The 11924-nt window shown below is 40.5% G+C and overlaps 1 protein-coding gene across 1 annotated transcript; it reads left to right on the top strand.

Moving 5' to 3' along the window:
• Positions 1 to 1399: 1399 nt before the first annotated feature.
• On the top strand, positions 1400 to 10857 carry LOC311112985 (5-hydroxytryptamine receptor 3A-like; the record flags this gene model as incomplete). The annotated part of the gene is made up of 9 exons (XM_084156111.1): positions 1400 to 1439; positions 1679 to 1842; positions 4692 to 4736; positions 7961 to 8070; positions 9103 to 9275; positions 9376 to 9533; positions 9642 to 9852; positions 10266 to 10424; positions 10550 to 10857. 9 exons carry the CDS (start codon positions 1400 to 1402, stop codon positions 10855 to 10857), a joined length of 1368 nt encoding a protein of 455 aa, XP_084012237.1.
• Between the last annotated feature and the right edge of the window lie 1067 nt (positions 10858 to 11924).

Below are 11924 nucleotides of genomic sequence, written 5' to 3'. Positions count from 1 at the left end.
CTTCTGGTCTTGGTCTGTACCTGTGCTGCAGAATTCTGTATGTTTGTGTAGACCAGACAGGAGAGCATTACATTAGTCAAGCCTGCTTGTAGTAAAAGCATGGAGGAGTCTCTCTGTGTCAGCCTGAGATAGAAACGGCCGCACCTTGGCAATGTTCCTCAGGTGGTAAAAAGCTATTTTGCCTGGTGTTTTATCTTTATTGCCTGTGAATTAAAATGTGCGGCCAGATTCTCTCTCTGTGCTTTGGCTCCAATAATACGTACCTCGTCTTGTCTTGATTTAGCTGGAGGAAGTTGTGAGCCATCCAAGTATTTAAATCACTAACTAATACAGTCTAATAATTTATACGTGGAGCTAAAATACTCTGGTGACACAGAAATGTAAAGTTGCGTATCGTTTGCGTATCAGTGAAAATCAATGCCGTGCTTTCTGCTAACGCTGCCAAGGGGTAACATCGAGTATATAAACTGAACAGTACCGGACCCAAAATCGAACCTTGTGGAAAGCCACGTGATATCTATGTTCTCTGAGTTATGTTCACCAACGGTGACAAAAAACTATTGACCGGTTAAATAGGTCCTAAACCAATTTAGAACTGGACCGGAGAGGCCAACACACCTCTCCAGTCTGTCCAGAAGGACATCATGGTCAACCGTGTTGAATGCAGCACTTAAATCCAAGAGTACAATGACAGAGAGCTGATTAGCATCTGTGTTGGCTCTAAGATCATTTACCACTTTAACTAAGGCTGTCTCTGTGTTGTGGCAGGCACGAAAAACCAGATAGGAATTTTCAAAAATACAGTTGGAACTGAAAAAATAATTTTGATGTTTGAAAACCAATTTCTCCAGAATTTTGCTTAAGTACAGAAGGTTTGAAATTGGCCTGGGTACTGAGAGAGAGTGGGCAGACGATTTGACCCAAGTAGTGCTTAACATACACTTTTGCCTGTGATATAAAGAAAACAACCTTTATTATACATTTATGACATTTTGTCTGCAATCTATGGGTTAGTAAACCTCCCTGTACTACAATTTTCTTAAGCACATATTCTTCTCTCTTATATCAAACCACAAACTCAGTGGTGCTAAACGTGAGGTGAGATGACGTTACTGACCACAAGCTGCTCATCTCAGCTCTAGGTTAGGAGCAGACCCTCACTATCAGTCCACTGAATCCAATCTGTGTCGTGCAGTACCGGAGCTTTACCCCTAGGCAATAGGTGAGACTACAATTTTGAACCAGAATGGATGTTTTTTTATTACCCTGTTCCCCTGAGAAGAGTAATGAAAAATTATTGTATTGATTGGGTCATGCGCACAAGCAATACACTCACACACAAATAAAACGCAGCCCTGCCACTTGGACACCACTCTGTGAGCCTGCACGCACAGGAATGATGATCGCTCTGTGGCTTCTGAATTCACTGGCTCTGATGGGTGAGTTCTCAAGGTGGTTCAATTAGCTATTTTCGCATGATGAGTAACCTCGCTTGAGACCTGTAAACATATGTTAGCTCCCAGAGCTAATGCCTTGCCTTGAGTTTTTAGCTCAGTGGGCTAACACAGTCGTGAGTTGCACAGTCTACACTTGATTGATGATATAAAGTTAACCTGTCCTGTTTGCCGTTATTATGGTATCAGCTTAATGTCTAATATTGGACCTCTCATCTCCTTAGCAGGTGGCGTCTCAAGTACGAACAACTGTTCCTATCATCGTCTTCTAGATCATCTGGGTCTGTCACAGAAAAGTGAGAGTTTATCAAATGTGCGGCCGGTGTGGAACTGGACAACACCTACACCGGTTATGGTGGACACATATCTATATGGTATTTTGGATGTGGTAAGTGTTTTTAGCTCCCTGTAGCTTACATATTCAGATCTAACTTTCAATCCTGTCTGTTTCATATTCCTTGTGGATTGACCACTGACTGATACATTAATATATCCTTTGTCCTGTATGTTAATAAAGATCTAAAGTCCCCTGTTTAGGGGACCTGCGTGGTTCTGGTACCAGTTCCGACCGACATTTTTGCTTATAAATCGAACTGTGGACAACGTAGAACGAAATGGCTTGCATTGAGAGGTAGCTCTGGATCCCAAGGACACAGTCGTATATATGTTTAAGGATGTGAAATCTGAAACCACTTGAAGCTGGGATGTCCCTCCTACCATTTCATTTCGCTCTTCCGACTATCCATCAACTCCTAGCTGAACCTTGTGTCACAGCCACTGACAAAGCACATGCCTGCAATCCTTACATCGTAGCGCAGCAGAAAAGAATGGTTTCATCACTGTAGCACATTCGGAGATCAATTTATAGCCATTAATTTTAAACAATTCATATATTTTAAACAAAAAACACTTTGTTTGTCATAGATGGACAAGATATACACTACCAGTCAAAAGTTTGGACACACCTACTCATTCAAGGGTTTTTCTTTATTTTTTACTATTTTTTACATTGTAGAATAATAGTGAAGACATCAAAACTATGAAATAACACATATGAAACATGTAGTAACCAAAAAAGTGTTAAACAAATTAAAATATATTTTATATTTGAGATTCTTCCAATAGCTACCCTTTGCCTTGATGACAGCTTTGCATACTCGTGGCATTCTCTCAACCAGCTTCATGAGGTAGCCACCTGGAATGCATTTAAAGTATGAAGAAAAGTATGAACAAAAAAATTATGTATGCACTCACTAACTGTAAGTCGCTCTGGATAAGAGCGTCTGCTAAATGACTAAAATGTAAATGTAAATGTAATTAACAGGTGTGCTTTCTTAAAAGTTAATTTGGGGAATTGATTTCCTTCTTAATGCGTTTGAGCCAATCAGTTGTGTTGTGACAAGGTATACAGGAGATAGCCCTATTTGGTAAAAGACCAGGTCCATATTATGGCAAGAACAGCACAAATAAGCAAAGAGAAACGACAGTCCATCATTACTTTAAGACATGAAGGTCAGTCAATACGGAACATTTCAAGAACTTTGAAAGTTTCTTCAAGTGCAGTCGCAAAAACCAGCAAGCACTATGATGAAGCTGGCTCTCATGAGGACCACCACAGGAATGGAAGACCCAGAGTTACCTCTGCTGCAGAGAATAAGTTCAGTAGAGTTACCAGCCTCAGAAATTGCAGCCCAAATAAATGCTTCAAAGAGATCAAGTAACAGACACATCTCAACATCAACTGTTCAGAGGGGACTGTGTGAATCAGGCCTTGATGGTCGAATTGCTGCAAAGAAATCACTACTAAAGGACACCAATAATGAGAAGAGACCTGCTTGGGCCAAGAAACACGAGCAATGGACATTAGACCGGTGGAAATTTGTCCTTTGATCTAGAGTCTAAATTTGAGATTTTTGGTTCCAACCACTGTGTCTTTGTGAGACGTGGTGTGGGTGAACGGATTATCTCCGCATGTGTAGTTCTCACCGTAAAGCATGGAGGAGGAGGTGTTATGGTGTGGGGATGCTTTGCTGGTGACACTGTCTGTGATTTATTTAGAATTCAAGGCACACTTAACCAGCATGGCTAACACAGCATTCTGCAGCGATACGGCATCCCATCTGGTTTGGGCTTAGTGGGACTATCATTTGTTTTTCAACGGGACAATGACCCAACACACCTCCAGGCTGTGTAAGGGATATTTTACCAAGAAGGAGAGTGATGGAGTGCTGCATCAGATGACCTGGCCTCCACAATCCCCCGACTTCAACCCAATTGAGATGGTTTGGGATGAGTCGGACGGCAGAGTGAAGGAAAAGCAGCCAACAAGTGCTAAGCATATGTGGGAACTCCTTCAAGACTGTTGGAAAGCATTCCAGGTGAAGCTGGTTGAGAGAACACCAAGAGTGTGCAAAGCTGTCATCAAGGCAAAGGGTGGCTATTTGAAGAATCTCAAATATAAAATATATTTTGATTTGTTTAACAAATTTTTGGCTACTACATGATTCCATATGTGCTATTTTATAGTTTTGATGTCTTCACTATTATTCTACAATGTAGAAAATAGTTTTAAAAAATAAAGACAAACCCTTGAATGAGTAGGTGTGTCCAAACTTTTGACTGGTACTGTAGATGAGATGAAAGGCAAGTTCCTAACAAGTTCAGGAAGCCAAGCTAGAGCTCTGTGAGACATTCACAGCTATGGGGCCACACGTTTTGATCAAGAGATGTGCCTTTAGAAAATGTGCACAAATATGTATTTTACAGTTATAAGGAAGGTGCAATCGTTTTATAATTTGATTACACTATATTTAGAAAGCATATATCATTTCGAGCCTTATTCATACAGTTTTGTTGAATAGGAAATACATCATATAAAATATTTCATATTTTTATCATATTTGTAGTGTGTGCTTGAGCTTGTGTCCTCAAAAGTGACAATTAATTTTTTTTAAATACCAGAAAGGTGAGATTATAACCTTTCTTGGAGTAAGCAGCATTACTAGTTATTGTTTATGGCCCTCTCATGATAAATAATTACTTTTGGGGATTACATTTAGTTACATTTAACTGTATGTCCTGTATGTTAAAGTGACTAGTACTAAACTGATTTCAGCATTTTGTAACACAGTGCACTGAATGATCTCTGTGTAAGTAAATGCACAATATGTACTGCATGCACTGCCACACACTAAAGTGTTGTCTCTGTGACATCCATTCATTTCTGATTGTTTGCAGAATGAGAAGTCCCAAACCTTCACCTCCCATGTGATGATCTCAATGGTAAGTACAGTTAATCATAGTTAGTTATCATAGTTATCATTTAGATGTGATTGGGGCAGGTAGGGCAGAATTTAGCTGAGACTCTGATATTTCACTTTAAAATGTATGCCAAACAAAAATTCATGATTGCAATGTAGTGGACACCTGGGTGCCCCAGGTCTTGAAAAAGAAAATATCAAACTGATTGAAAGTATAAGGGGGATATCTGTGAACAAATGCCATGGTCAAGGGTACGTTTTTTTTTTTTTTTACGGGTGTTTGAGTTGTGTGGTTGCAATATTAACAGTCTCTTATCTCTTGGCATGCATCATTCAAGACTATGTTTACATTGTTTGCAGCACAATGGGCATGTCTCAAGAAAGACTGTATGGGTTGGCAATACAGAGAATGGAAAACCATCTGGTCAGCAACCTGGACCTACAGGCCATGGACACACATTTGCACACACAAAAGGAGGACTTCAGGAGACCAGGGGCGTCTCTAAAATTGGATTTAATTAGATTTAGGCCGAATTTAATTGACCTTGATTATTGCCGCCCATTTGACAAAACCTGCTAAGTTCAACAATAAATAGTGTCTGAATTTATCCTCAAGCCGACTACTTTTTACCAAGTCTTTAGGCTATTTGATTATTCATTTTTATAAAAAGTTTATAAATAGCACCTAAGTCGCAGCTAATGATGGTATATACTGTAGCTATAGATAGTACACTGCATAATGAAACAATCTCTAGTAAGCTAGTGTTTTGAGGGTGGACTGACTGTATTATTTGGCATTAATAGACTGGTTTTACAAACAAGTTTTTATCCAAGCTTGGAGAGCGCAAGGACGGCTCATGTCATGTAGGTTCAGTTAGCCTGTACAGGACAGCTGTACTATAACAAAATAAATAAATAAATTGGTAGCTGATTGTTATTCTTTTGTATCGAAAATGAATTTGACAATCTGCGATGTTTGAATTTCTAACTTGAATTACTGAAAAAGTAATTATATTATTGCCATCAGCCAGCGGTCTAAAAATGCAGCATTGCGACATCGTGTATAGCTTCGTGAAATGTTAGGAGGCTTAACCTGAGAAAATTATGACCAAATAGACCTACCAATAAACATTAATCCATTAGCTAAAGCAAAGCTATGCCCTGGCACCATAGAAAGCCTATCATCGATTCGATAGGCATGCAGCCACAAAGACATGTTGCAACTTCAGCACCATGGACAGCGATCGGTAGTCTACTTTGTGAGTGGCAGTCTGGCTGACACATTCAATTATTAATTTTTTAGGAGGGGGAATTGTTCAAAGTAGTCCTTGTGCATAGAGTTGTATGGTTTGTTTAACTTTGCAATCATTGTTATTTTTTTTGGCATACATTTTAAAGTGAAAAAAAAAAAGAGTCTCCGTGTAATTCCTTTACCATGGAATTGCCCAATAGGTAGAGATTATGTTTAAACTCAGCAAAAAAAAGAAACATCCCTTTTTCAGGACCCTGTCTTTCAAAGATAATTTGTACAAATCCAAATAACTTCACAGATCATCATTGTAAAGGGTTTAAACACTGTTTCCCATGCTTGTTCAATGAACCATAAACAATTAATGAACATGCACCTGTGGAACGGTCATTAAGACACTAACAGTTTACAGATGGTAGGCAATTAAGTTATGAAAATGTAGGACACTAAAGAGGCCTTTCTACTGACTCTGAAAAACACCAAAAGAAAGATGCCCACGGTCCCTGCTCATCTGCGTGAACATGCCTTAGGCATGCTGCAAGGAGGCATGAGGACTTCAGATGTGGCCAGGGCAATAAATTGCAATGTCCGTACTGTGAGACGCCTAAGACAGCGTTACAGGGAGACAGGACGGACAGCTGATCGTCCTCGCAGTGGCAGACCACGTGTAACAACACCTGCACAGGATCGGTACATCCGAACATCACACCTGCGGGACAGGTACAGGATGGCAACAACAACTGCCCGAGTTACACCAGGAACGCACAATCCCTCCATCAGTGCTCAGACTGTCCGCAATAGACTGAGAGAGGCTGGACTGAGGGCTTGTAGGCCTGTCGCAAGGCAGGTCCTCACCAGACATCACAAACCCACCGTCGCTGGACCAGACAGGACTGGCAAAAAATGCTCTTCACTGACGAGTTGCAGTTTGTCTCACCAGGGGTGATGGTCGGATTCGCATTTATCGTTGAAGGAATGAGCGTTACACCGAGGCCTGTACTCTGGAGCGGGATCGATTTGGAGGTGGAGGGTCCATCATGGTCTGGGACGGTGTGTCACAGCATCATCGGACTGAGCTTGTTGTCATTGCAGGCAATCTCAACACTGTACGTTACAGGGAAGACATCCTCCTCCCTCATGTGGTACCCTTCCTGCAGGCTCATCCTGACATGACCCTCCAGCATGACAATGCCACCAGCCATACTGCTCGTTCTGTGCGTGATTTCCTGCAAGACAGGAATGTCAGTGTTCTGCCATGGCCAGCAAAGAGCCCGGATCTCAATCCCATTGAGCACGTCTGGGACCTGTTGGATCGGAGGGTGAGGGCTAGGGCCATTCCCCCCAGAAATGTCCGGGAACTTGCAGGTGCCTTGGTGGAAGAGTGGGGTAACATCTCACAGCAAGAACTGACAAATCTGGTGCAGTCCATGAGGAGGAGATGCACTGCAGTACTTAATGCAGCTCGTGGCCACACCAGATACTGACTGTTACTTTTTGACCCCCCCCCCCCCCCCCCCCCCCCTTTGTTCAGGGACACATTATTCAATTTCTGTTAGTCACATGTCTGTGGAACTTGTTCAGTTTATGTCTCAGTTGTTGAATCTTGTTATGTTTATACAAATATTTACACATGTTAAGTTTGCTGAAAATAAACGCAGTTGACAGTGAGGACGTTTCTTTTTTTGCTGAGTTTATATAACGTCAATCCATCTCTAAAAGGCTGTGAATGTCTTCTTATTTCCACCTCTTGCTCTCCTCATATTTGATATTGAATACTCATCAACCTGCCTAATCAGACTCATAGGAACCATTCATCATCAATATGAATGTCATTGCTTCTTTATGACTCAATTACACTCTTGACCAATAACACCATCCATACACTGCAGTGTTATATCATGTTTTAATGAAAACACATAGGCTTAGTTTTAACTTGGTCTGTAAGGATTGTGGTTTTATTCACCCATGAGCCTCTTCACTCCCATGTCTTTTTACAGGGCTGGGAGAATGAACTGATATCGTGGGAACCCAATGACTGGTGTGGGATTGAGAGTGTAGCAGTTCCCAGAGACATGCTGTGGATACCAGATGTAATGATCTTAGAGGAGTGAGTACCATTCATCATAGGGATGTTGAAATGATTGATATCATTTGCACATGATTACAATGGCATGATATAAAAAGTAATCTAATGCAGCGTACTCTAGTGAATGTGAATGTCTATAATGGTGCATGATTGACAAGAGGTTCAATAACACATCCAAAACATCCTGAACAATGGGCATTAGCATTGGGTGTGAGAACCCCATTTCTCTGTGTGTGTTTAGTGCACTGTTTCAGGGACAACATATACCGTAGATTACAGGCACTTTTATGAAAAGGCTGTTTTCACTCGTAGTAATTAGAACTGCTCTGTTTCCTGTTGGAACGTGTTCTCTTCATAAGCCTCTTAAAAACAGCAAATATGTCTCATTGTCTGGGAGAGCGTAGCTGAGTAAAGTAATTTCAGTCCATATATACATATCTATGGAGTTGAGTTGTGATTTGGTGGTGTCCCCATCAGACAATACTTGTAAAAAGTTCATTTGTTAAACCCTTACTGTGTACCTATGTTTGTCCTGTGTTACTGTGGTCCTTTCTTTGTTTACTGAAATCCATAATTTTTCATAAAACTTTAATCGTAGGCTGAGATTCAATTGGCACATGCGGATTTGCACTGAGTTGCCATCTTAGATCAACAGAAACGGGAAAGATTATTGTATTTGATGAGTTTTATTAAAAAGTATGGATTTCAGCAAACAAAGAAAGGAACACAGTATCGACTGATAGCAACCCAATGTAGCCGGTGGTACACTCCGCCGACAATCATCGCAACTCGACTCCATAGAGATGTATACTGCATATGGACAGAGTTGAGTTTACTCATCTAGGGAGAGCGATGCCTTGTTTGCTTTTAATGAAAAACACAATGAACCTGACCTTCAGTCTGATATCTAATGCCAAGTGAGGTTAAACTAAATCAGTTGCTCCATGATGTAACATTAGCCATGAAATCTTTATTTAATTACAGTATGTCTCTATAAAAAAAGTAAACTCTAACTGTAGTTGAATACTGATACACTGTTGTCTGCACCCTCAGCATTTCTGATACAGGCAGCATCACATTGAGCCCCTACACCGAGGTGGCCCACTCTGGCATGGCCTACGTGACAGAAAGCCGCCGGTTGACCACCACCTGCAAGATGAATCTTTTTAAGTTCCCCTTTGACACCCAGAACTGCAGCATTACTTTTATTTCCTTTATGCTCAAAGGTACACACACAAACACACACAAACACACACACACACACACACACACACACACACACACACTGGAGGTATGATAGATTTTCTTTAATCTTTTCACTAATAGGAATAAAGTTGGGGCCCTTCTCCAACAGCATTATCATGAGCCAATTTTCCGAAAAGGTCATGGTTACATTGGGGGAATGGGACTTCCTGGGCATTAGGTTGTCCATGGAAAAGCTAATCTACGACAACAACATTGTTTGGGACAAGCTGGTCTACAAGGTATGCAAATCAGAGAGAGCAAGAACTTGAACAGGAATGTGTTCTCTCATGATATTTGATAATTCTCAAAACAATGTTAAGTCCAGTAAGTTTCTACTTTCCTCACAGATCAGCATACGAAGAAGACCCCTATTATATGTGATCAACCTACTACTACCACTCTTATTTTTCCTCATCCTGGACTTGGCCTCCTTTTTCATTGATGAGGCCAAGGGAGAAAAGCTGGGCTACAAAGTGACCATACTCTTGTCCATTTCTGTCTTACTGCTGATTCTCAATGACATCCTGCCTTCCACAGCAGATGACCTGCCACTCATAGGTAATAATATGAACTGCCAATCATATCATGTCAAATCTCAATCCATCTACCTCTCTACAACAGTGGACAGTGACACATAGATGCTAGCTAAGCTGAAACTGTTTTGCATGGCTAATGTTTTCTAATTAACTTTTTGATTATGGCTAAGCTGTTAGCACTTTGTTATTTTATACCATAAATGGTCAAGTCTGGTCATCTGGGGCCACAGTTTACATTTTGTTGGGGGAAAAAACAGCTAGCAATTACTTGATTTTAGGAACACATCTCAATCAGTTCATGTTAACATAAGCCCGCTGTGCACAGTTTCATTTAACACAAGCCCACAGTAAACCTGCACTTTTGTTATTAAGGATAGAAAATGTACAATGTGAAGTCTTCATCTCTTCTTCACATAATTTGTGCTCCATCTCCAGCTCTTTACTGCATCGTAATCTTTGCCCTCACGGGCCTCAGCCTCCTGGAGACCATGCTGGTGAGCTTCCTGATTGATATGGACAGCAGGGCTGATCAGGACATCCAGACCTCTTCTAAGACCTGTGAGGAGACTCAGGAAGAGACCGACTGCCAAAGAGGTGAAATCTCTTGTTCTTTTGTCATCCTCATAAGAGTGTTCATTCTTGGGTAAACGCCACATTGATTCTAGGAGGGGAGGAAGGGGATTGTTCATGATGATCAAGATCTGTCCTTATGTTTGTAATACTTGCTACAAAACCTACCATTTTCTTCCTAGAGTCTCAGAGAGATGCTGAGATCAGCCTGGTGAAGGTTGAGGACATTCCAAACAAGAAGGACCTTGATGGAGACTGGCTGAACAACCCCCGCCTGCTGCAGCGGATCCTAGAGGTGCGGAACATACGGCAGAAATGGTTCTTTGCTAACATGAAGAAGAAGAAGCCTGGGCACTGGGAGAGAGTGGGCAGAAAATTTGACCAGGCTTACTTTTGCCTTTATCTCATCACCACCATTGGTTTTCTGGCATTCATTTATCACGAGTGGCTTCATTAGTTTTTACCTTTATAAGGTGTTTGTAGATCATACAGTATGTAGGTCTTGGCACTCTAGGCCCCTTGTGTTTGTCTGCTATCTGCCTATATTCTAGAATATATATTTAGCTATACTGACTAGCCTTGTGTTTGACCTCACATTTTTAAGTTACTTGACCCCTGATCTCTTCTTCTTCTTTCAAATTGGTTGTAAATGGTGTCTGTATCTATAGAGTTGTCCTTCATGTTAGTACTTTATGGTTGAGTTTACTGTAGTAAATTTGCATCGCTCTAATGTGTTTACTGTCCTTCATAACAAAATAAATCCCCCAAAATCTGAAGTAGTGCTTAACATACACTTTTTCCCATGATATAAAGAAAACAACCTTTATTCTACATTTATGACATTTTGTCTGCAATCTATGGGTTAGTAAACCTCTCTGCAATACAATTTTCTAAAGCACATATTCTTCTGTCCATGAATATTAAGAAACATTCAGAACACTACAAGAAAATAAAATGTTCCTTTCATCCTTTCATAAAATACAAATCTTCTTTAAAGATTATATAGAATATGTATCTTTACATGCTTTACAATAACTGCAACATTATTATAATATGTGTGTGTATTGGTGTGTAAGCATTTGTTTGAGTTCAAACCACAAACTCATCAGTGGTGTTAAAGGGTGTATATGAAACAAGGGGTCATGGAGAAGGAAACCCTTCACTAGGTACCATAGTATTGTTTTTCAGTCTATTTATGAACAAAAAGTAACAATATTAATTTTAAACAAACGGTTCGTAAAGTACTTTTGAAAGTTCTGGATGTTTGGTGTTCTGAAACAATGGAATTTGACGTCAGTAGGGGAACCAGTCAAGCAATTGCAGCATACAAGCTCTGGAGCAATGTGCTACGGAGAGAGCCTTCAATCAGTGGAGATCAAAGGTGAGACAGATGCAATTTTTTTATAATTTACCTTAACATGAACACTGATTGTACAAAGACTGACCAGCTGAAAGATATGATCCCTTATTGATGTCAATCCACTTCAATCAGTATACAGTTGAAGTTGGAAGTTTACATACACT

This window comes from Coregonus lavaretus, assembly GCF_964263955.1.
Source record: "Coregonus lavaretus genome assembly, chromosome: 39".
NCBI lineage: Eukaryota > Metazoa > Chordata > Actinopteri > Salmoniformes > Salmonidae > Coregonus > Coregonus lavaretus.
Note: the sequence above shows the minus strand (reverse complement) of the source record. Positions and strands in the feature narration are given on the sequence as shown.